Source organism: Macrobrachium rosenbergii, chromosome 41, assembly GCF_040412425.1.
Source record: "Macrobrachium rosenbergii isolate ZJJX-2024 chromosome 41, ASM4041242v1, whole genome shotgun sequence".
In the NCBI taxonomy this organism is placed as follows: Eukaryota; Metazoa; Arthropoda; class Malacostraca; order Decapoda; family Palaemonidae; genus Macrobrachium; species Macrobrachium rosenbergii.
This window is the reverse complement of record NC_089781.1, coordinates 60,252,564-60,279,047: the sequence shown is the minus strand read 5'-3', so window position 1 is coordinate 60,279,047 and position 26,484 is coordinate 60,252,564. Positions and strand designations below refer to the sequence as shown.

The 26,484-nt window shown below is 34.4% G+C and overlaps 1 protein-coding gene across 2 annotated transcripts in view; it reads left to right on the top strand.

The window, feature by feature from the left end:
• Nucleotides 1–10,865, top strand: part of LOC136826883 (monocarboxylate transporter 12-B-like) — a 14,629-nt gene extending 3,764 nt beyond the window's left edge. The window contains exons 2-6 of one of the 2 annotated variants that reach the window (XM_067084414.1): nt 4,217–4,487; nt 5,845–6,756; nt 7,481–7,630; nt 8,641–8,835; nt 10,507–10,865. In XM_067084414.1, coding sequence (XP_066940515.1) covers nt 4,217–4,487; nt 5,845–6,756; nt 7,481–7,630; nt 8,641–8,835; nt 10,507–10,673 — 1,695 coding nt within the window. In that variant the 3' untranslated portion in view covers nt 10,674–10,865. The remainder of the gene's footprint in view (nt 1–4,216; nt 4,488–5,844; nt 6,757–7,480; nt 7,631–8,640; nt 8,836–10,506) is intronic. The other variant, XM_067084415.1, reaches the window with a different exon arrangement.
• Nucleotides 10,866–26,484: the final 15,619 nt, after the last annotated feature.

Genomic DNA, 26,484 nt, shown 5'->3' with positions numbered 1-26,484 from the left:
AGTAGCATGATGAATAATAAAGTCAGTCAGTCAATTAGTAATTCTTGGAAAAACTAATACTGAAAACCCTAATGTATCAATAAGAGTAAACAAATATTAAACTGTCCCTAGTCAGTGTAGCAACAATTTATAGGGGAAGAGAATGAAGCAAATTATTAAGAAGTGATGAGAATTAAACCAAGTTCTGGCCTCACATAAACAGTAGCAATTACTTAATCCTAAATCAAAGATTGACTAACAAGCTATCTTGACTCCTACCATTATTATCCTATAAATAAGACACGATAGAAATACCAGCATGAGAAAATAAAAAAAGTTCGATAACTTATCAAGTTAATAAAGATGTTCGAGTCTAATAAACATAAAATTAAAATGCACAACAGTCCTCAGTCTGTTTCACAAAAGCATTAGATACACTTCCAACTGTAGATAATGTAATCACCAATTCTATTAGTAAGAGTACGCCACAAATAAGGGATAAACCACACCCTCGCAAAACAAATTGTTTATGGACAATAAACCTGAAAAAAAATATGAATAACCTTAAACTGAACCCCAAAAATAAATACCATATTCTTTAGAAAGAATGTATTGTACCGAAAAGTTAACACTGTAATGAAAATTTCTAATACTGATCAAGGTAGATTCATTCAAAAATAAAAACGAATACAAACATATTGGTCACCATAACCTGACAAGTCTTACTTAAATTTTCAATCCTTAAACCATCCAACGGATTGTAAGTCAAATTCAAACCAGAATCTGCTTTATGTAGATTGTAAAGATTAATATTTGAATATAATCCCATGTGCCACTGTATCCAACACACTGGGCAGCATGGCAAACAGATTATAAATTACCAGCTTGCCTCCCAGTCCTTGAAAACTGATAATCAACTAAGAACTGCTACTTGGTGACTTTAATTCATACAATCCCTAGGAGATTCAGACTTTTAAACTACTGACAGCTTTGCCATAGAGAGAACATTGGACTGATAATAGAAACTAACGTTGTTTCGAGGAAAATTATCAAAATACTTATTTTTCTACGAGCAGAACTCCACTCATCAGTAGACATCTCACTATGCTCGATTATCATAGTAAAATCATGTTTCAGATGGTCTATATTCTAGTGATGATCATTCATCCTCAATAATTTATTTACAAATTCATCCTGGTAATTCCATCTCACACCATAACACAAATAGAGCATTCCTAAAATATACTTTAATCGTAAGACGAAATCTACCTTCTTCTTTTAAAAGATCACATGAAACCAATGAATATGTCTTAGATTTCATTAATGGTGCCACGCACAAGTGTATCCCAAAATCTTCACCCAATGAATGAACAACCAAAAGAGAACTATGGTGGACAGAAGAATTATCAGAAATGATCGATCAACAACACAGACTCGTTCATAAATTTGTTGTTTTAAAGAAAATAATAAAAATTAAGAATTTAAGAATCTTTATCAAAACATTGAAACCAATACGAAATTTGTTTTCACCAAAATTTAGGAAAGAAATCATTACAGGAGAAATTATTTCATGGAATCAATATAGCTAAAACACACGACATACCAATTCAATGGAATGGGGAAAACGTAGAAGAATTAACTGGTCATACACAACATCACCAAGACATTGCATTATGTATAATGGGTAAAGAATTCAAGATCCGTCCAAATGTATTTTCAAATAAACTTTGAAAACTTCTAGGGTATATTGTCAGTAAATCAAATCTTAATGAATACTCATGCGAACATAAAATAAGGCTAAGAGTATAAAATTTGAAAAATCTGAAAAACTGTATCGTAATCAATGTTTTACTATTGAACAATTAGAGTTTACCCTTCCCTTTTATAGTAGCACATTCCAGGTCAAAAAAATTTGACTCAGACATCCACCTCCCTACAGCCAAGTTATTTACTCCAGTACTACGGCCACCTTTGGACTAAGAGACCATTTCCAAAAGAATAGCAACATGTCATTGTTATTCCAGTAGCCAAATCAGGCAAAGATCCCAGTAATCCGACATACTCTAGACCAATATCTTTAACAAGCTGTCTGTGCAAAATGATAGGAAAATGGTGAACTCAAATTCAGTAAGGTATCGAACACAAATAATGAAATTATCCCAACCCAATACGGGGCACAGAAAAATAAACTTACGATTGACTTATTATGTTACTTAAAAGCTCATTTCCTAAAAGGATTTAAATGGAATCAAACAACTATTACAGTATTTTTTGACATCCGAAAGGCTTATGAATCTATTTGGGGGTTTGCTATATTGAAAGCACTGTACAGAAATGCTGTCTGAATCAGACACGCATATATTAGAAAGTGGTAGCTAAAAGGTTTAATCTTTGATATATGCTTGAATTGAAAAGCACTTATAACATGCATAAAAGCCACAAGCAAAAATGCATTAAGCCTGATAAAAAAAAAGCTATAGCATACAGCTTTGGGAGCTGATGTTACTTTACAAAGTAACTCTCGTATTGTTACAGAATGTGGAAGCAAACTCCTCACTAAAAAGCTTAGATCTAATTAATAATATAGGACTTACAACCTGGCTTTTGAGTATTCCTTCCCAAACAAATCTGTATAAGATGAAAAAGGTAAACCTCCTCTCTCTTCATTGTGACTTAATAACCAAGTTAACTGCGATCAAGAATCAGGTACCTGGCTCTCCCTGAGGAGCTTTTCAGTTTGTAATATGCCTCCCTGCAGGTTTTTAATTTTCAGTAACCTTAGAGGTACTTTGGAGACTTAAAAATTGTTAGCCTAAAAATCCGTAGGCTCAGCCAATTAAGTTTTCATTTCACAAGTTGAATAAAGACAGTATATATGTTGAAATATGTTGTGCTCCTGTTCATGTAAGCGTTAAGGGAAATGAGGCTGCTTAGTTAACGGTAGGAATAGTGGAATAATGAATCAGACAGTGACAAATTAAGACAAATTAAGCCAACAGATGATCTGTGGTTTCTTTGTTGTAAAAATAATGTGACGTTCAAGTAATATTATCCCATCCATCAAACTATGGATATCTGAAGAATAATCCACATAACAAGTCCCGGATTGCAAGAGCATAGCTTTAACGATTGTCCAACTTACAACCGACAGTTTATATCAAGTCTCAGAAACAAATCTCTGAAATATATTTAGTTAAAATGTTCACTATTTTCAGTTTATTTTTAACTATTTTATTTTGAGAAGTTATCATGTATTAAATACGATGTAATATATTTCAATAAGAAATATATTACATCGTAATATATTTCTTGATGAAATCCTCCAGGTCAGTGAGATAAGGTTTGTGTCAAGGTTATGCTTAGAGGTGCAATGTCATATATGAAACTAACTTTCGTCATAACTTTTGGATTTTTGAGACAGGCTTCAAATTTGTTATGCATAACCCACTAATGATAGCAATGGGGTGAAAGAAGTCGTGTCAAGGCCGAGTTCACACTTAAAATATCAAGGATCAAAATTTGATATGAATTTAACCTTTGCCAAAACTTTAGAGGCCTACGAGCTGGAAAATGACAAGACGTGATTAAACGCTGCATTTTGGGTTGAGGAAACTTGTCTGGTGGTGAAGAATTGCTCAGGTTTAATGGAAGTTTACGGTCTCTGAGCACTGTCATTAGCCTACTTTGGCTTTGTTATCTCAAGTGACAAAAAATGACGCGCCATTCATTGAAACCTTTTGAAGAATATGCTGAATTTGGAAAAGATTCCCCGTGGGAAGGAATCGAAAGGCCATGACGTCTCCAGTTTATGTGCTGAATACTTATGGTAAATTTCTGATTATTTCATAATGGCTGAAACTTAACAACGGCTTAATTATCTTTGAAGATGAACTTCAAAATGACTGATATGACAACAGTGATTAAAAAATTTCTTTACTTTCCCATTATATTACTATGAATTATGCTTACACTGATTGTGATGAATTAAGAATAGTTATTACATAATATTATATAGCTGATGTTTTGGCTAAAAACCATCCGTCGTTCTTGTAGGTCATTAATTATCGTCTAATGGCATATGCTCTGATATATTTAACTAAATTAATTAGAACTATATAAATTTTCTGCCTTTATCAATGTCTGATAATGTTTATTCATCTTATTATTACAGTTATCTATACCCAATCTTTATTTCTCTATGAACTTTTTTTTATAATTCCAACAACTCTTGTTGCAGACCCTAACAAGCATGATTGGTCCGTGCTTTGGTGTCCTCTTTTCGCGATTCCTTCTAAGCCTCAATACTTCTTCAACGACGACTGCCTGGATCTTTAACATATTCTTGAGCCTTTGGAATGGCACCGGATTGTTCGTGCGCCCCTTGATAGAGGAACTTGGATGGCGACCTATAGCTATTGCAGGAGCATTGGTCAACGTAATGGCTTTTATAACTACGGCCTTTGCATCTTCAGCTCAGTTTCTTTATCTTACATTTTCTCTCCTAAGTGGTAAATAATGATTATCTTAAGTTCTCATTTACATGTAAATATCTCCATTTGGACTTGTCCAGTATCAGATGACTTTTTCAAATGTTGAATTTCATTTCCAATGTGGGAAGAAACAAGTTTTGCTGTACGCTAATCTAGCTGTCGTGTCATCAGCAGACACTCAGTGGCTGCATCTGTGAACAAGCAACAGGATGCAGAGTAGTGAGACAGATGTTTGAGCTTTCATGCTCGCTGCACTGCGTCAATGCATTTTTAAAGCTTCCGGAAAGTAATTGTGATGCAGCAGTGGCAGAAGGGGCATCAGGTGGGATCCATCCGTACAGATTAAAGATGTTTTAAATTACGAAGAACTGGACAATAGTAAAGATCTCAGGGACGGCGAAGCTAGCGACAGTTGTGAATGTCGACATGATTCCTATGAACATCGGCTGACTAAAAAGCTTTCAGTAGTTGCATAGAGGGCTTAATCAGTATTGATTACAAAAATAATATAAGGACTAAAATAATCTCGACATAAGATTAGATAACATACACAGAACCATCCCTCCGTCATCTTACTTTTTAAAGTTCTAAGTTACATTGTCGATGTTCGTTGGATATTGATTTTTTGTATACACGTAAGACGATCGAGGAAAAAATTATATGATTTTAGAGAGGCACGAGCATGTTATGTATATATATATACATATACATACATATATATATATATATATATATATATATATATATATATATATATATATATATATATATATATATATATATATATATATATATATATATATATATATATATATATATATATATATATATATATATATATATATATATATATATATATATATATATATATATATATATATATATATATATATATATATATATATATATATATATATATATATATATATATATATATATATATATATATATATATATATATATATATATATATATATATATATAAATAAATAAATAAATAAATAATATATATATATATATATATATATATATATATATATATATATATATATATATATATATATATATATATATATATATATATATATATATATATATATATATCAGTTGTTCATACACACGTAGATGTTCTCGTGCTTATTACGTCAGACATGGCGTCCCCTTCACAGTTCAACGTTTAATATGTCAGGTTCTTTGTGCGATGTCCATTACTAAAAACACACGCATTTCAAACCAAAGCAACTATTTTTTTTGGTGTAGATCTTTTCATATAAACAATAGTTTTCTGTCATGAACAGTGGAATGCTTGAAACAATTAAATTCCAAAGCAATTATATAGTCGAGCAGTTGAAACTAACAGTTGTTGAATTTTCAGGTATTGGTGGAGGTACCATAGGCTATATCTGCTTCACAATCTTACCCCATTTCTTTTACAAGCACCGTGGGGTAGCTAATGCCATCATGATGGGAGGCATATGCATGGGCCAGTTTGTGGGTCCACCATTCCTTCGATACCTTCAGGATGAATACGGTTTCAAGGGATCATCGTTGATCACGGGAGCCATCATGCTGAATGCAATCGCGGGAGCGGCGGTGTTCCAGCCCCCTGAATGGCACTTGAAGAAGGTCATTATGAGTGCGGAGGAACCAGGAACGCAAATGGTTTCTAGATCTTCATCGCATAGCAGTAAAAACGTAAAAAGGAAAAGAGGTTTGGTAAAATCTCAATCTGGTCTGTGTCTCGGCGAAAGCATGGGAGCTCTAGAGGCAGAATTAAATTATCTTCATTTGTCATCTCAAAAGTTAAATACCGTTGGGAGTCAGAATGAAGCTTCTAATTCCTTAGGACGGAAAAAAATGAGAAGCAGAACTATTGCAGAGGCTAAGAAAGATCAACCACTTGTTGATGCTCAGAGGACGGAGATGGGGACGAAATGTAATGAGGTTGAAGAGAAACAATGGTTTGCCGCAAGACTCTGGAACGGATTAAAGCAGATCATTTTGTCTGTAGCGTCGGATTTATCTCAGCTGAAATCGCCCACAGTGTTCGTTTTAGCAGGCGGGGCCATATGTGCCGTCAACGGATACCTGAACTTCATCATGATGGTTCCGTTCGCCATGCAAGAGGCGGGACACTCGTTGCAGTCTTCCGCTTGGTGTATCTCCATATCTGCAATAACAAACCTCGTTGCAAGAATGATGTCCTCTGCGTTATCTGACTGGAAGAGATTTAACGTTAAACTCTGCTACATTTTTGGTGTCATTCTAATGGCAATAACTCAGTTAGGTGAGCAAATTATTTTTGTTGTGGATAATGTTGTTCAATTTACTTTTTATTTTGTTTTTAGATTTTATATTCATTCCTGTGAAAATTGTTTTATAAAATAATGTTGGATGATGCATTGTTTGTACATAAATTATAGATTTCCTCCATAACCTGTACTAACAATAGCTTGTTGCAGAATTTTTACAGGCAAGACATTAAAGAAAAATAATAACGGAAGTAAATATCAGAGAGAGAGAGAGAGAGAGAGAGAGAGAGAGAGAGAGAGAGAGTTAGCTTCTTTTGACAGCATTTTTTTCCTTTTTTTTAACGAAGAGACTAAGAAGCTTGTCGAATAAAAACACATACAAACACACACTCATACATATACAATACAGTGTATATATATGTATATATATATATATATATATATATATATATATATATATATATATATATATATATATATATATATATATATATATATATATATATATATATATATATATATATATATATATATATATATATATATATATATATATATATATATATATATGCGTGTGTTTGTGTATTTTTTTCTTTAAAGACTTGCTATGGAAATTCTATAAAAAAAAACTCTAAATAACAGGCATAAATAAGGTTGTGTGTAATTGTGTATGTGTGTGTGTGTAATTGGCACAGTGTCCTCTTACTGATTTCTTCGCACCTTTTTGGATTTGATGATTCACACTGCGTAACTCATCAGCACGTAACTTCTCGAGGCCATTCCATTACATTCACATTAGACCGAAGCAGCAGCAGCTCACCGACACGGACCGCCACCAGGAGATGTCGGTCAAATTTGTATTTAGTTGCGTGGGTCCGGTGGCTGCCTTTTCGCAATGCTGTGCGCAATGTAAGCATGAGAAGGAATTAGATACCTTCCTACGATACATGTTTTTACATCAGGTGAAATTAATCATTTCTTGAATGTAATTTTCAGAAAATGATGTTCACTACGTATATAAATATTTTACGTGGCCTCTGTGACTCACTTTCTGGTGACAACCAAGGATGGAAATAGGATGTGAGGGATATTGCTGGTAACCAATTCTGCTTGGCTTAATAATCTTTAATGAGTAAGAAATAACGGTTCTTACTATTTCTGTTATCAGATTTTAGTTCCTTATCCTCTTTCCTTTTCTTAAACGCAAATAATGTGGAAAATCATAGAACATTTGGGTGAGTAATTCTAGTACTACAGGAAGTCATGTGTCAAGATTCTGTCTGATGTAGCATATTCCAAAAAGCAAAAGCTTTGGAAATGAGGATTTTGGTCTCACAAAGGTCTAACAACTGATCAACACTCTTCTGGGGTGCATTAGGTCCCATGGACTGGGACAGACATTCAAGGGATGTTAATTGTTTTAATAAGACATCGGTATTGCTTCATAATTTTAATTTGGGTGGACTTAATAAAAAAATTATGAAATAATTTTGAATTATACTTGATACTCGTGTGATCACCTTCCAAGTCAGTGGTTCTCAACCAGGGGAGAATTCCCCTCAGGGAGGAATTTCAGAGTTTCAGGAGGGGAATTGTGACCACAGATTGGCAGGCCCAAACTGGCTTTAGAACCACACAAAACGCAGAGTGCATCGGTCCACACCACTGAGAGGTCACGCTGGGCTTTCTCTCCGCTAGCGTGTGTGTTTGCATTAGTATTTTGTTGCATATTATTTGGAAAGCACCTTTCGAGGTAGACAATTTTGAGAAGTGGGGGGAATGACATTCTGACATATGGTGAAAGGGTGCATGGGCCATAAAAGGTTGAGAACCACTCTTCTAAGTGATTTAAAAAAATATTTAGTGGTATTTCTAGGATTGTCGCAACAGTAATGTAGAATCTTTTTTTTTTTTCTTAGTGTTCCCGTTTGTCATGGACGATTTACGGAAACTCATGATCATCATGGGATTTTGGGGATGGGGAGTTGGAGCCAGCATGGGAGTTTACAACCTGGTCATCATATCTGTTGTTGGCGTGAAGAAGCTCGGCTCAGTCTTCGGCACCTCGTCATTCATGGTGGCCTTGGGCTTCTTAGTGATTGGTCCGGCTATAGGTATGGGGAAGGAAGTTGTGTTTTGCTGATGAGTTTTGTTTGGTCTAGATGAAAGTATATATATTTGTAACTCAATTTTTAAAGATAAAATGGCTTCAAAGTCTCTTCTGAAAATTTACAGTGCTTTGTGTTTTATCAATATATCTGATTATACAGAGACAAATGACCACATTCATCTCTATATCTAGCGATTTTCAGAGGTTAATTTTATAATTACAATTGCTCCAGCAGATAATGTTGATCACCCACAACTAGGATTTGTACATAACTTTTTTGTAGGATTTTATTATAGGCCTTGGTATATAAATCTGGTATAGGTTGTCCTCTTTTAGCACTGCCATGATGATAGACAACTTGGTAAAATAGAATATCAACTCAGTAAATTAGTATATTGAAAAGTATCTCAACTAACGATGGGGAACCAAATATCTTCTACCAACAGCAAAACAACACAACTCTCAAAACTTATCTTTAATGAAATCAGACCTAACCACTGATTACAGATTATTCCACATAAAGAAAATAACAAATATTTTAACAACTGACTGACCATGTTAGGACAGATCGTGTAGGCAGGTATAGCGTGGTAAACATGTCAAGAACATTATGAGGAAACATTATTACTCACATTTGAACCACCAAAAATTTGCTGGGAGTCAATTTAAAACGAACAGGATTTAAATATTTACCGAAAGTAATAATTATAGTTAGATGGAAATCAAATTGCAACAAAGAAGTTCTTATTACCTAGGTATACAACTTGAAACCCAACACCTTTCTATCTAATATATTTTTACCTTTATTATCAATTAATGACGGTACTCTGTTAGCCATCCCTAAACAAAAACGTAACTTCTTTATAACGCCATTGTGATGACCCTTAGGCCTAATGAGTATTGTTTGGGTTTGACCGTCTTTATTCAACGAATTTACTTTTTCACAATAATCAACAAAAGCATCCTAGATCAGCGACAATCTAGACAGATTGTGTTGAAAAGAATAAAGATCGATTATTTCCATAGTTTAAAACAGAATCATCTCCTATGACCTAAATCACAGTGTTATGTAGTTTTCCTTTTTGTCAAAAATTAGCATGAATGAGAAGGATGTAGCATTCTTTGTTGCATATGGTATTATGCTGTCTGTTTTCAGGAACTACAGTTTGATCGCTGTCCCGTCAGTATATTCAAATATCTTGAAAAGATCATCTTTGAGCTTCTAGGAGGCTTTTCCACAACATTAACCTTACAGAAAACTTTAAAGTACTTGTGAGAACATTTTATAAATTAATAATTGCAAGTCATGAAAGTTTAATAATAGAAATCTACTAAAATTTTTCCAATTATATGCCAGCGTTGCATATGACTCAGGCTACATCACAGGTGTTGGCCTTTATATGCAAGATCTTACCAGTTTTTTCAAGGAGCTAACTGCAATGTATACAGTGTATATATATATATATATATATATATATATAATATATATATATATATATATTTATTTATCTTATTTTCTATAAGGTGCCATCTATTCTTCGCTGGATGTTCCGTTCTCAGCTATGTGATGTATGTATTTGTTTCTGGTGATATATAATGTAGTTCCAATATACCTTGCTTTATTTTATTTACTCTTTAATCAGCTCTGGTTTCTATAAGATGCCATGATTCTTAGGGTACGTTCGAGACACAAGTGGAAGCTACGCCGTTAGCGTTTGGTGTTTGGGAGGCCTGACGTGTTTGACGCTGCTCCTTTGGACTTCGTTACCTTTAGCCATTTCCCACGAGCTGAAGATGAAGGCAAGCAATAAGCAAGAAGCAAATGTAATACGAAATCCTTGAGAAGAGTTTCTAAGCACTATCGAAGGATAAGTCCTTTAATCAAACGGTGGTTTTGTTTGTGATTTAAATGAACTTTAGTCTAGCTACGTAGAATAAGAATCTGTACTGTACATTTTATTAACCTTGTAAATATTTATAAAATCATAATTTTAAGCATAGAACAAAAGATATTAGTAAACTACTATTACTTTTTCCAGGCTGGTTATTATCCTAATTGTCTTCAGCTATACCATATTGCATAACATATGTCCCCACAACGTAGTTTTATTGATGTAGATTGGCTCTAGGAAATCTTTTCCATATGTTATTTCTTGCTGCAAAGATATTCGTTAATCTCTTTTAATCAAACTGTGTTTTTTACAACAAAATTTAAATCAATATACTTAATTTACAGTCGTCATATAACACCATGTTAAGTAATCATATAATAAATCAATATAAAGAGTTTTGCAGACTAAAAATAACCAACAAACCACCTTTTTATGACTAGGCAATGATCTTACCCGTGAAAAGAAGTAACTTTATTACTTTAATATTTAGGTACGGAAACTTTTTGCCCGTTTGCTTTAGTTAGTAGACATTCATAATTTCTTCGTCTCAGCAATAATGCAATAAGTCATATGTCCTTTACATTGCTCGAGAATACATCAGAATAAAAATGTTAGCCAGAATGTGGAAGGATCTAAGGATTCAGTCCTGTGTTAGTGTTCTATAAATAAAGCTATTGAGATGGCTTTGTCTGTCCGTCCGCACTTTTTCTGTCCGCCCTCAGAAATTGATAACTACTGAGGCTAGAGGGATGCCCAATTGATATGTTGATTATCCACCTTCCAATCATCAAACACAGCCTCAGTAGTTTTATTTTATTTAAGGTTAAAATTAGACCGCTATAGGTGCCAACAACACAGGCCATCACCGGGCTGTGGCTGAAAGTTTCATGGACCACGGCTGAGAGTTTCATGGGGCATGGCTATAAGTTACATACAGCATTATACTCTGTACAGAAAACTCGTTTGTGCCGAGGAAGCTTTGGGCATTTTCTGGTTATGTTTTGGAAACTATGGTACGTAATAAATACAGAGCTTTGTTAATAAAGTTACTGTCCCCCTTTACATATGAAAGTAGCCAATTTTACGTTCAGTCGTTCTCTTCATGAAACTGCATATCGTTACATAAAAAATGGTTATTTTTGCTTCAACAACGCTGGAATAAAGTTTAATGGGCAAACATCAGAAATGAACTTCTTACCTTGAGTCATTTTATAATTGATTTATCTAGTGAGGTAAAAGAGGATAAAATTGACACTTCATTTGAATGCACGGAAAATACCTTCCTGCTTTTAAGGGAATAAGATCTGATGAAAATCCTGTAATTTGATCATCTTTCCCGAATACAGCGTTATCACATATATTTTCTGGATTGTCTTTGAATTAAACCAGCTTGAGCTTTGGCCAAAATTCTTATTCCTGTCTGATATCTCTGGAAATTCAGCTTCTACTCAGAACATATTTAACGTGTTGTATGTCAGATCTTGCATTCTAGTTCAATAAACGGCAGACTCACTCTGATTTCTTTAATGACTCGTGTTTTGGCAACCAGAATAAAGACGTAACTTTGCCTGTACGGGTGCGACCAGCACTGTTTGACTTTCGGCCTAATCAGTAGCATTTTTCTTCCTTGTCATGGAAGGCTGGAAAACAATTAAAATGAGTAATTATAGACTTCGAACATACGTGATACATAGTGTCGTATGGTATGTGAACAGTAACTCTTTTTGTAGAAAGTCCACCAGCTAGAAGGCCAGCATATTAGTAGTGTAGAACATTTCAATGACGGTCATAGAAATTCATTACATTCATTAGCTAATATTGTTGAATTGCTCATAAATGTAATCATGACATCAAACTTCCATTCCCCTTGTTACTAAATAACAACAAGCCGTGCATTTGGATTCCTCTAGAAGTAAGGAATGCTCCTGATTGGCTGGCTGGTTGCAGCCAATCAGGCTGGAAAATGGTCTGTGTGCATCCCTCATTTTGAGAATTCTTAATCGCTTGCTTTTTATTTTCATATTGATTAATAGCCCTACCTATCTTTTTACCTCATTTTACCATCCAAGACATTTAAGTTTCGAAATTTTATGAGACTAAACATAAATGATTGAATGGATTATAATGATATATGAATTAATTAAAGAATAAACTTTATCTTTAAAAATTTCTTGTTTAAATTCACAAGAAATATCTAACCATTAAGTTTATTGAAGTCAATCCTTCATATATCATTATAATCCTTTAACGTCTTGTGTCTCATAAAATGTTTAGTGATGAAATTGTCATGGAAACAATTACTAAAAAGTTAGGTAAAACTCAATTTAATGAAAATAACAAGCAACTTTAAAGAATGTTAAAATGGTCTCAGATGCGCAGACTATCAATCTCCGGGCAACCAGAGACTGCACACTGGTCATTTCCCAGCGCTGTGTTTGGCTGACCACTTGCCAATCAGGAGCGTCGTATGTCAGATCTTGCATTCTAGACAATAAATGCACAGCTGATGTGATTGTACCATAACTATGACCGCTGCAAACTTCACTCATGTTAGGAAGAGCCCGTGCAGGCACAAAGCCAGCCTAATTTCCCAAAACAATTGCATTTACTGAAGTACTGAGTAACTGCAACAACCAAATATATTATTTTCGCCTTGTATTTCTATGCCCGGTTTCATTTCAAATGTATATCCATGAGTGAAGACGTGACACGCGCACATGGATGTCCTATGATTGGCTAACGATCAACTTTCCGATATCGTTGATATGTTGTGATAAATATTAAACTATTTTTTCAGTAACACATAAGATTGCTTATATATACAAAGAACCCTCGCCCCGTCTTATATAAATCACAAGCATGCCGATTTATATCAATATCATACCAACACAGGAACATGAAAGACGAACTTTTATCCAACAGTCTACTCAGATCGAACACAAGCGAACGATGAGCTTTCAAAAATTAGTTTAGCAAGACTACACTTAGACCTATGCTTACAAACTGTTCAAATCACAAGATTTTCTCATCATTCAAACTTCATTCTATGTGCAGTTTCATTGCATGCGTATAAAAATAACTTGATTACGATACCAAGGTTATATCTACGTCCGTAAACTGGAAAAATAGCCTTTACTGATGTTGACCTCTAGAACACGAAGCACTGACTAGCCAAAAATATTCCTGTTAGCCAAATATCTGATGTTACCCGCCTTCTTTTAAGCACACCTTCATTTCACTTCTTATTGTAACCTTTATTTATTCATTACATCTAAGTGTGGTTCCCGTGCCTGATTTTCAAAAAAAACTTTTGCTTGATAAGTTATTTCGTAAAATAGTCCTAAAATTGCCCAGTCACTCATCTGTTATAATGATTTAATTGCTCAAGAAAAAACTTTAGAAATTGCCTTCTATTCGCACTCGCATAGCCAGATGTCTTTTTATTTATCCAAAATAAGATAAAAAATAGTGATTTAAAGCCCATCGTTCGTTTGCGTTTGATCTACGTAGACTATTTGATACAAGCTCGTCTTTCTTGTGCTTGTATTGTTATATTATTGTCATAAACATTGGCATGTTTTTGACTTGTATAAGGTGTGAGAGTTCTTTGTATATATAAGCACTCAGATGTATTACTGCAGAAATAGTTTGCATCTTTATCACAGTAAGCCTACGATATCGGTAACACTGATTTCAGCCAATCGAGAAGGAGCAAAGCGTTCGTTGCCATATCTACCTAAAACCTCCGTTGGTAGAGTGGACAGATAGAATGAAACAGACTGTAGTGAGCAATCATGGACGAAGTAAATGTTTTAAATGTAGGGCTTTGTCCTTCCCAGGAAAAGAGAAATAATCAAGTAAAGCATGTAATACAATGCATTCTTTCTCTTGACCTGAAAGTAGCGTGCAATATATCATGTGCATCTAGAGTAAATGGTTGTGTCCAAAACCGCAGATACGTTGGCAAAATTTTATCGGGGATCATAGTTTTGTTCGTTAGATAGCTTTTTTTATAGATAAATCTATTATCTGGTGAACACCAAGAATTGTTGCTGAAATTTAGGACCTGTAATTACTAATGTTATATAGATATTAGTGGATGCGTTTCAGTATAAGAGAAATATGCATATTCGCTATAAAAGCATAAAATTTGTTAAACACGTGGCAAGCATCATTTTGAAAATTGATTCCATCGTATTATTTCATTTATATGTTAATCAAATTACTTACAATATTTTTACTGAGATGGTCTTTCACAGTATTCTTAGTATTCAGTAGTGTCCTTATTTCTCCATCAAATAACCTAAGCTAATTTGGTCTTCATCATGTCTCCCCAGTTCCTCGCTTAAAGTGTTGGTGTTATTTGTCATCGCATTGTCAACAGATGACGATGAAAGAATTGCAAAGGAAATAGCCATTTTTCATGCAAAATATGTAAACAAAGTTTTTTTATTTTGAATGGTTATTGCTCTTTAACTCGTATTCTTGTTCATTACGGAGATATTTAAAATATTTCTCAAAGAGTAAAGCGACAGCAATAAAAAATAAAAAAATGTATAAAATCATTTTTATACTGTCAATAGGTGAAATTTTTGAAGGTCGTTTCAAAAAGCTTTCCACTCTGGAGTTTATCTTTCCTGATAAACAAAAATGCATAAATAAAATATTCCTTGCAATACGTATTGAGCAAAACCTGAAAATCTCCAACCTGACAATATAAACACACAATAAGCTACAAAGCATATCAGAACGAATCATTTATGCATGCAGTAAGAATCGGCATTAGAATATTAGATGACACAATCTTTTCCCTAATTTACACCCAGGGGTGATAGTTTACAAATGAGGAAATTCTGGAATTGGCTTGCTTGTTCGCCAACGAATTCCAAGTACAAAAATGGAAAATACATTTTTGCATTCAGAAATTATTTGATGAGAAAATTAAAGATCGTAATCAAGTGAGTCTTTTTCAGTAACAAATTTATGATTAACGAACGTCATTCATTAATGTTCTGGTTCTCTGCTAATAAAAACTGCATGCAGCTGATGATAACAGCCCGTGCAGTTGTGAACCTAGCGTTATACTGGTCTGAGTATGCTTTGATGCAGAAGAATCTAAGCATGAATTACCGAAGTCATTTTTTTTTTTATGACCTATGAATTTCTTTTCTACTCAGTGTACAATCAGTATAAAAAAGGGCCACAGGAATTACTCTCTTTAATAATATCAAGCGGATTTAATTACCTTCCAACTTTCTTTTAGTTTATCAGTAACTGGCCTTACAAGATCAACATTGCTCCCTTCCCGGACTTGCTCTCTTCCAAGAGATATCAAGCAAAATTACAAATTAGAAATTTAGTCACTTTTCAAATATTCTTGTTAATTTCAGAAAAGCCAAAAGCAAAATGGTAAAGCGAATTAGTTATCAAACGACATTTGTATCTTAATGTTTGTGAAAATAAGTAATGCCAAGGTGATGTGATAAAAATTCATTAACAGCAATACGTTTCAAATGTACCTACAGTGCATTCTACGGGCATAAGTACGGCAGAGTCAGTATCAACTTATACTTATCTTGAGAGCCCAGTGGGTAAGACTGAAGTCACTGAAGTCGTTGGTTCTCGCTGTTCGGTGGATCGAATCCTCTAGGTGACTAGCCGCTTACCAATTATAATTCCCCTTCGGTATCGTTTCCGAGGTAGAGCGAATTACATATCAAACGACGTTAGAAGATTAATGTCTGTCTAGATACATTTATATATTATATAAATATACATATACAGATGTCTTTTGCTCTAATCTAACAGTGTTATATGATGATAAAATGGCCCATATTTACACAAAACTATATATTTCGATTAACAACCTTCCGTCATGCTGATCACTGGTGAATGTGGATTACTAGTAAGAGACAAATGTATTTGTATGGCATATACATGTCCTGCTCGTCGACGTCGGTGGTATTGGAAATGGTGGTTGTCCTGTAATGAAAGGAGACGGTCCGCTGTTGTACTTTAGTCCTCGTTTGCTCCCACTTGTGTCGAGTCTGGTGGGCGTATCCGCTGGAACATTTGCTTGGAACAGGTTTTAATATTAATTCGTCGGTGACATCTGATTTCCAGTTCCCTCCTGATAGATTCATATTATTAGTTTGACTGATGATGGCGGATTCCAGAATCTTCCTTTTGTGCGGGCAGCTTCTTTTGAAAAAACAGCTCAGCTCCACTCCAGTTAATACTATGGCCAGAATCCCTTGCATGTATGAAAATCGCCGAGCTCTCCGAAGCATATCGTGCTGATATTTTGTGCTCTACTGACCTGTGTGAGATGTACCTACAGGTCTACCTGACGTTAATTTCACCTCCGTAATTGTATGGGATTTTATGAACTACGGCGTCTGCTTGTTTTTCTTTTTCTATTCAAATATACATTAATAACAGCTCCCGGTGGGTTTGGGATAGTGAAATATAAATGGATTGTTGGATTTAAGGTGTTCGGTTGCTATTTGATGTTCTCTACGTAAGGGAGCTTTATTTTTTCGTTAAAATCTTTTTTTATTATTATTATTATTATTTGTGAGACCTGTAGAGTATGTTTTGTTCGTTTTTGATAGCCTTCTCGATAACGTATACTGGATAGAGTAATTGGGTCAGAAGTTGATGTCGTAACAAGTTCATTTTCCAGATACAAATGCGAACATATCCTGAGCCATCTGAGATATACATTGCAGCCAACCATGAACTTTAGAGACAGCATGATAACTTCTTCTTCTTCGTTTAACGTGCCTTTTCCCATTTTTTATATGGGGTAAGCAAGATGCTTTCTTTTGAAGGACTTTGATTTGGCGTTGGGGTAGACCGTAGCCTCGATCGGCTGCCCTGCCTGACATCTCTTAGACCCCGGTAGCGCATGTGTGCATGTATCGTACCAAATCCCCAGCTCCCTTTCTCCCAGCAGCGAGGAGGGCTGAGCGGTTAGGTCGATAGTTCGAGACGTGTAAGGTGTCTGTTATGTTTTTAGAAGATGTTGGAGTGGCTTCGTTTGTGTGTGTATTAGTCTGTAACACCCATTTGCTTTCAGCAAACCTATCCATCGATTACATACATAATCCCTGGGTGTCTACACGGATAGCAAATTGTCCGCCTCTCTGACCAGTCGGCTGCGGATTTGAACTCGCGCCACAGACCTCTATGAAGTCCGGGGCTGCTACTCTACTGCCCTAGCCATCGAGGCTCTAAACAGCATGATAACTTGGGAACTGATTATAGGAAACAGTGAAAGTAAGCTTGCTTTATACTGCGAAGGCGTATTATGTATGTTGTTTCGTGATTAAAACGTCTAGTAAAGATAATTTACTGTTTTTTTTTTAATTCAGTTTTAAATTTGATGGTCGAGACTAGGGTATTTAGTCTATTCAAAAGTTCACTGAAATCTCCCCAGATATTGTTCCAGAATGTAAAGATGTCATCTACGTATCTAGACCAGATCATGTTACGGGGTGTGATAGAAGGCACAATTTGTTTCGATGTATTCTATGTAAAGGATCGCTAGAAAAATGGGGCGGCGGCTGTCCATATTACAGCCGAATTTTTGCTAATAAAAGTTACAATTAAAAGAAAAAAACGTTTTCGATTGCTTATAGGTTAATTAATTATAACGTTTCTTACAGTGCCAAAAGGAAATCATCAAAATTCGAATAAGATGGGAGGACAGCACATTTAGATAAAGAGACAAATTAATGTCTCAAAAACTATCAAATCACGAAAAGACCTATGAAAGCAAAGAAAAGATCTCTTGAAGCAAAGGAATCCAAGATCTTTTAGCTTTACTTTGAGCCATTTTAAAGCAAACTACTTATAACAGAACAAAAAAATTACTGCGAAGACTCAGTTTGACAAACAACCAATATTAAATGGTATATAAGCGTGTTTAATGCATACAAGGTTCGTAACTGTTATTGGAAGGCCTACGGGTGCGCAATAGCTGTCTAGAATCTACAGGGGTAACCTCATAAACCAAAGAGAGGGGAAAGGACATTACCAAGGATTACTGACATTCTTCAGCTTTAAATCTCTTTCGAACACCTTGCGCAGACTAAGGGTTAAAAGTATTCAAAGCTGGCCTTAAAATAATATTATTTTCCTTTGTTAGTTGTATTGAATACTGACGGTATTTCTTGAAACACTATTTTTATATCTTGTTATCATAATGCAATGGACTAGTCAATTCTATGCTACTTTCCACTGAAGTACAGAAAAGAGTATTATTCTATTGACCATTTCTAACCGCATATTTTTGTTAATTATTCTGGCATTCTTTTGTATTTTTCTGGCCCGAATTAAATGAGTCACAAGCCATAATGGATGCACAGTGTTGTTATTTGGGTGCAGACAGTTTTTTTAAGGCATGTTTTTTTACAGTGTCATTGTATGAACAGATCACATTCACACTAAATATTTTCAACATTGATCTGATGGTGTTGGAGCCAGTGAAAGCCAGAGATGGGGTGTTCTTAGGTAATTCTAGCTTCCTGTGTCTCTCATAATAAAATGATTTCACACTTTACTGTAGTAAGCATCTAACATATGGGCTGGATAACATGTCCTACCTATTTTCTTAATGTTCTATAGTTTGTTGCCCAGGAATCCATGACAGACAACACACTGAAGAGAATAAAGATATTTTTATAATGATTTAAACCATGGTATACACAATTTTAACCTCATTCTGCACAAGAATTTCAAAGGAGAATTAAATAGAAATTAATCTCAGCCATCCTTGTTTAATACTTTTCACCTCCTTGGTTTATCGAATTACCTGGTTTAATCCTCGACAACTGCTCCTTATCTGCAGAGTTTCCAAAAATATAATGAACATCGTATGCATTAAAAAGTACGTACCCCTTAAATCTGAGATGCTGTTTGTAAAATTTTGTTGTATTTATAATCTTTTGTTCCTTTGCATGCAATTTGCCGAAAATGTCTTTGAGCAAAGGTGAAAGATCTCACACAGCATTGACCCCATTTCTTCGCTGCCATGTATTTAGCTTGTCTAATTCTTCTTGGTCTTCTGCTAAGGACGTCAGAATTTCTTCATTATGTCTTGGTTTAGATCTTGAGTCTCTTCAGTAGTTAGTGTATCCAAGTAGTGTCAAGAAATTGAGAAGTTTAAAGGACACAGTTATTATTACATTAAATTCGTATCTGATAAGAAAGTAACAAGTTATTGAAATTATACACACTAATTGCACACTCACACACATAAACACATACACACAAACACACACACACACATATATATATATATATATATATATATATATATATATATATATATATATATATATATATATATATATATATATATATATATACAATATATACAGGGTGTAACAACACGAATTTACCCAAATGTTTTGGGAAATGAGAGAAAAGTCATTCTGAGCAGAAAATGTTCAATAAACATATGCATTTTATAGCTTTGTTTGTCGGTGAGGGGAATTTTAAAATAACCGTTATCATTAGCTCTGCTTTCATGTGGTGGAGGTTGGTAAAGGGAGGTCGGAGCAAAAAATAAATAAGTATACCTTAGTTTAACCAGACCACTGAGCTGATTAACAGCTCTCCTAGGGCTGGCCCGAAGGATTAGACTTATTTTACGTGGCTAAGAACCAATTGGTTACCTAGCAACGGGACCTACAGCTCATTGTGGAATCCGAACCACATTATACCGAGAAATGAATTTCTATCACCAGAAATAAATTCCTCTAATTCTTCATTGGCCGGCCGAAGACTCGGACTCGGGCCTAGCAGAGTACTATCCGAGAACTCTAACGACTCGTCCAACGAGGAACTGGGAGGTCGGAGCAGCCTGGGGTGTGGGTGGGGAAGGGGACATAGAGCAGGAAGATGGAGCGATTAGGCATATGTGAATAAAGTACCTCTCAATCAAATGTATTATTTAGATTTTGAAGAAAAAATGCATGCATCATTTAATCCCTTTCCCTCCCGATCAGTGGAATTCATTGGACACCGATAAAAAAAAGTAAGCCTAATTGAAAATCCCCTCCATCAAAGGTAGACATTCATTAGACACCTATCAAAGATTTCATATGCATTTTAAAAATCTCTCCCTCTCCATCTAAAATATTCACCAGACACCAGTCATAGGCGTTGACCTCGTCATGGTTCCTGGTTCAACAATTCCGTGACGAGGCTCAGGACAGAGCGCGCTAGCATTCAACGTTCACAAAAGAAGATTAGTCAGCAAGATTTACACCACTTACTTGATACGCAAAGCAATAAGTTACCGCTGTTAGCTAATCGCTGAAATTAGATTGCTTGCAAGAAAAAGAATCATAATTAAAAGACTATCACTCCACTTACCTTTTTCACTTCATCACCCCCCCAATATTCCAGGCTACTTCAACAACCTCCTGTTGCCAACCTCCATCGCATGAAAGCAGCGTTAATGATAAGGGTGATTTTAAAATTCCCTTCACAGACAAACGAAGCCTTAAAACGCGTATGTTTACAGAAAATTTTTGGCTCAGAAGGGCTTTTTCTTTCATTTCCCAAATATTTGCATAAACTCGCGTTACACCCTGTGCATACTGTGTGTGTATATATATATATATATATATATATATATATATATATATATATATATATATATATATATATATATATATATATATATATATATATATATATATATATATATATGTATATATATATGATCTATATATATATTCGATATATATATATTCTTTACTGAAACAAGTAGTTATATGAAATGACTGACGAGAGGTGACAAACAAAGGAGAGAGGAGCAGAACAAATACAAAAAAGTTTACCTTAAAATTGATTTATTTACAGTAAGCTATGTATATATTTACAGTATGAGTCAGGTTCAATTAAATTTAAAATAAATGAACATATCATGAATAACCAAAAGCATCATAAGGATGAGCAGCTCAACAGACACATTACAAATGACGAGTCAAAAAACACACGTAAAACATTAGCAGCACAATATACATTTACATAAATTCAGAACCTATAACAAAAAATATAGAACAATAAATGGTCAAATCAATAAAATAGATTAACAAATCATAAACATACAAAATCATGAATATTAACAGGCAGCAAAGCGATGAACATCCTCAGACGAACTCAATAGAGTCGACGAAACAGCCCCCAATGCTTAACAGGAACACTGCAGGACAACTAATCAGAGCCGACACGGCAACCATCTCGTCCTCAAGCACAGTGCTGACGTCCTCCTCCAGTACCGACGATATACAGAGCCGACACGGCAACCATCTATATCCTCAAGCAACGTACTGACGTCCTCCTCCAGTCACGACGACCATGACAGAGCCGACACGGCAACCATCTCGTCCTCAAGCACAGTGCTGACGTCCTCCTCCAGTACCGACGACCGTCAGAGCCGACACGGCAACCATCTCGTCCTCAAGCAACGAACTGACGTCCTCCTCCAGTCACGACGACCATGACAGAGCCGACACGGCAACCATCTCGTCCTCAAGCACAGTGCTGACGTCCTCCTCCAGTACCGACGACCACGACAGAGCCGACACGGCAACCATCTCGTCCTCAAGCAACGTACTGACGTCCTCCTCCAGTCACGACGACCATGACAGAGCCGACACGGCAACCATCTCGTCCTCAAAAACTCTCCGCTGCTCTGCTGCCAGGACCTGACTCGCAGGTACGAATACCTGCTGCTGCTATAAGTGATAAATGGATGGCAACTGGCTTGCTGCCCCTCAACCAGACTCGTTGCTGCTAAACCTGACTGACGAGGTCTGACGCCATCCATCAGACGTCAACTCGCCAGTAATTAAAAACAAACAAAAACAAAGGAGGCAACAATCCACTAAGGAACAATCGACAAACGATTGTTCCTGACACCTTTTATCACAACAGAAAAAAGATTTTCAATAAAAATTTTTTTTACAGATCAAATACACTCCCTCCCCAATGGGGCCATCACCCTCGGGGAAGCCAAAACAGAACCAACCCTGGCCTAAGGTCGCCCGAATATTATGATCCAGCTTTTCGAGATCGACAGGTTCTTTACTGAAACAAGAGAGTTGGGCTGAAATGACTGACGAGTGGTGGTGACAAACAAAGGCGAGAGGAGCAGAACAAATAAAAAAAGTTTACCTTAAAATTGATTTATTTACAGCAGTTCTTTATGTACATATTTACAGTCAGTCAGGTTCAATTAAATTTAAAATAAATGAACATATCATGAATAACAAAAGCATCATAAGGATGAGCAGCTCAACAGACAATTATCAAATGACGAGTCAAAAAAACGTAAAACATGGACAGGCACAATCTACATTTATCCCATAAATTCAGAACCTAGAACAAAAATCCAGCAGAACCATAAATGGTCAAACCAAGCTAAAATAGATTAACAAAGTCTGGTAAACATACAAAATCATGAATATTAAAGGCAGCAAAGCGATGAACATCCTCAGACGAACTCAATTCAGAGTCGACGAAACAGCCCCAAGCTTTTTAACAGAACACTTTTATCCCACTCCGACAGAGCCGACACGGCAACATCTCGTCCAAATACAGTGCTGACGTCCTCCTCCAGTACCGAACGACCACGACAGAGCCGACACGGCAATTTATCTCGTCCTCAATGGAACGTACTGACGTCCTCCTCCAGTCACGACGACCACACCCAGAGCCGACACGGCAACCATCTGAGTCCTCAAGAGATGTGCTGACGTCCTCCTCCAGTCTGACGACCTTTATTTACAGAGCCGACACGGCAACCATCTGTCCTCAACCAACGAACTGACGTCCTCTCCAGTCATACGACATGACAGAGCCGAACGGCAACCATCTCTTTTAAGACAGTTTTGACGTCCTCCAGTACCGATCGACCACGACAGAGCCGAACGGCAACCATCTCGTCTCAAGCAACGTACTGACGTCCTCCAAGTCACGAACCATGACAGAGCCGACACGGCAACCATCTCGATCCTCAAAACTCTCCGCTGCTCTGCTGCCAACCACTGAGCTATCAGGTAGGAATACCTTAACGCCGAGTCTGGTGGCTTGCTGCTATGATCCTCAACCTGACTCGTTGCTGCTTAATATCAAACCTGACTGACGAGGTCTGACGCCATCCATCAGACGTCAACTGGCCAGTAATTAAAAACAAACAAAAACAAAGGACCATGATAATTCATTGGTAAGGGAACAATCGACAAACTCTTTTTATGACATTTATATATATATATATATATATATACGATATATACAAATTTATATATACAAATCCACACACACGGAATACCCCGATTGGGAATTATCACCGAATTATATATATATATATATATATATATATGTATATCGATATATATCCATTTATCATTATAAATTCCCCTTCGGTGATAAATATATATCGGATATATTCCCGATATATATATTTATATATAAATATTTGTATATATATATATATATATATATAAATATATATATAAGATATATATAAACGCATATATATATCATGGTAGGTTGGTTATATATATATATATATAATATATATATAAATATATATATATATATATTAACTATATATATATATAGCTAATATTAGCGTACTATATATATATATATATATATATATATATATAGTTTTATATTTATTATACACACACACACACACACACACACACACACACACACACACATGGATTTATATTATATATATATATATATATATATATATAAATATATATATATATATATATATATATATATATATATATATATATATATATATATATATATATATATATATATATATATATATATATATATATATGTATATATAATGTATATATATATATATATATATATATATATATATATATATATATATATATATATATATATATATATATATATATATATATATATATATATATATATATATATATATATATATATATATATATATATATATATATATATATATATATATATATATATATATATATATATATATATATATATATATATATATATATATATATATATATATATATATATATATATATATATATGTATATATACATATACATATATATGTATATATATACATATATATATATATATGTATATCTATATATATATATATATATATATATATATATATATATATATATATATATATATATATATATATATATATATATATATATATATATATATATATATATATATATATATATATATATATATATATATATATATATATATATATATATATATGTAACATATATATATATATATATATATATATATATATATATATATATATATATATATATATATATATATATATATATATATATATATATATATATATATATATATATATATATATATATATATATATATATATATATATATATATATATATATATATATATATATATATATATATATATATATATATATATATATATATATATATATATATATATATATATATATATATATATATATATATATATATATATATATATATATATATATAAATATCGCTATATATCAAATATATATATATATAATATCCTGATGGGGAATTATCATATAGGAGTTTATAAATGATAAATGGACGGGCACTGCTGAGTTCGATCCCACGATATAGACGCGCATCCAGCAAATCCAGTCGATATAACCACTGAGCTATCAAGAGAGGTATAAGTTAACTAGTCTATGTACTTTATTTTACCCGTCGAGAGCGGGAAATTGTATATAGCTTCGCATTAACCCACCTATACCATGATAGTTCATTGTACGTTTGGAACATGCAGCTCTTTTTTATGACATTTTTTATCACATAATTTACATACGATCATGAAGCTACAAATATCGCTTAATATCAAATCCATGCTACTCGGAATATCCCGATGGGGAATTATCACCGAAGAGGAATTTATAAGTGATAAATGGATATGCCGAGTCTCGATCCCACGACACAGATATATCCAGCGAATCCATATATATAACCACTGAGCTATCAAGAGATATATTAACGCCGAGTCTGGTGTACTTTATTTATCGAGAGCAGGGAAATTGTACTATATATAACCCACCTCGACCATGATAGTTCATTGGTACGTTTGGAACACGCAGCTCTTTTTATGACATTTTTTTATCACACCGTGATTTATATACGATCATGAAGCTACAAATGTCGCTTAATATCAAATTCACGCTACCTCGGGAATATCCCGATGGGGAATTATCACCGAAGGGAATTTATAAGATAAATGGACGGGCATTGCCGAGTCTCGATCCCACGACACAGACGCGGTCCAGCGAATCCAGTCGATGCTAACCACTGAGCTATCAAGAGGTATAAGTTAACGCCGAGTCTGGTGTCACTTTATTTACCCGTCGAGAGCAGGGAAATTGTATAATTCTCATCGGCATTAACCCACGACCATGATAGTTCATTGGTACGTTTGGAACACGACATTTCTTTTAACATTTTTTTATCACACCGTGATTTATATACGATCATGAAGATAAAATTTAATAATATCAAATATACTACCTATAATATCCCCGATGGGGAATTATCACCGAAGGGGAATTTATAAGTGATAAATGGAAAATACTGCCGAGTCTATAACCCATATATACAGATATATCCAGCGATTCCAGTGACGCCAACCACTGAGCTATCAAGA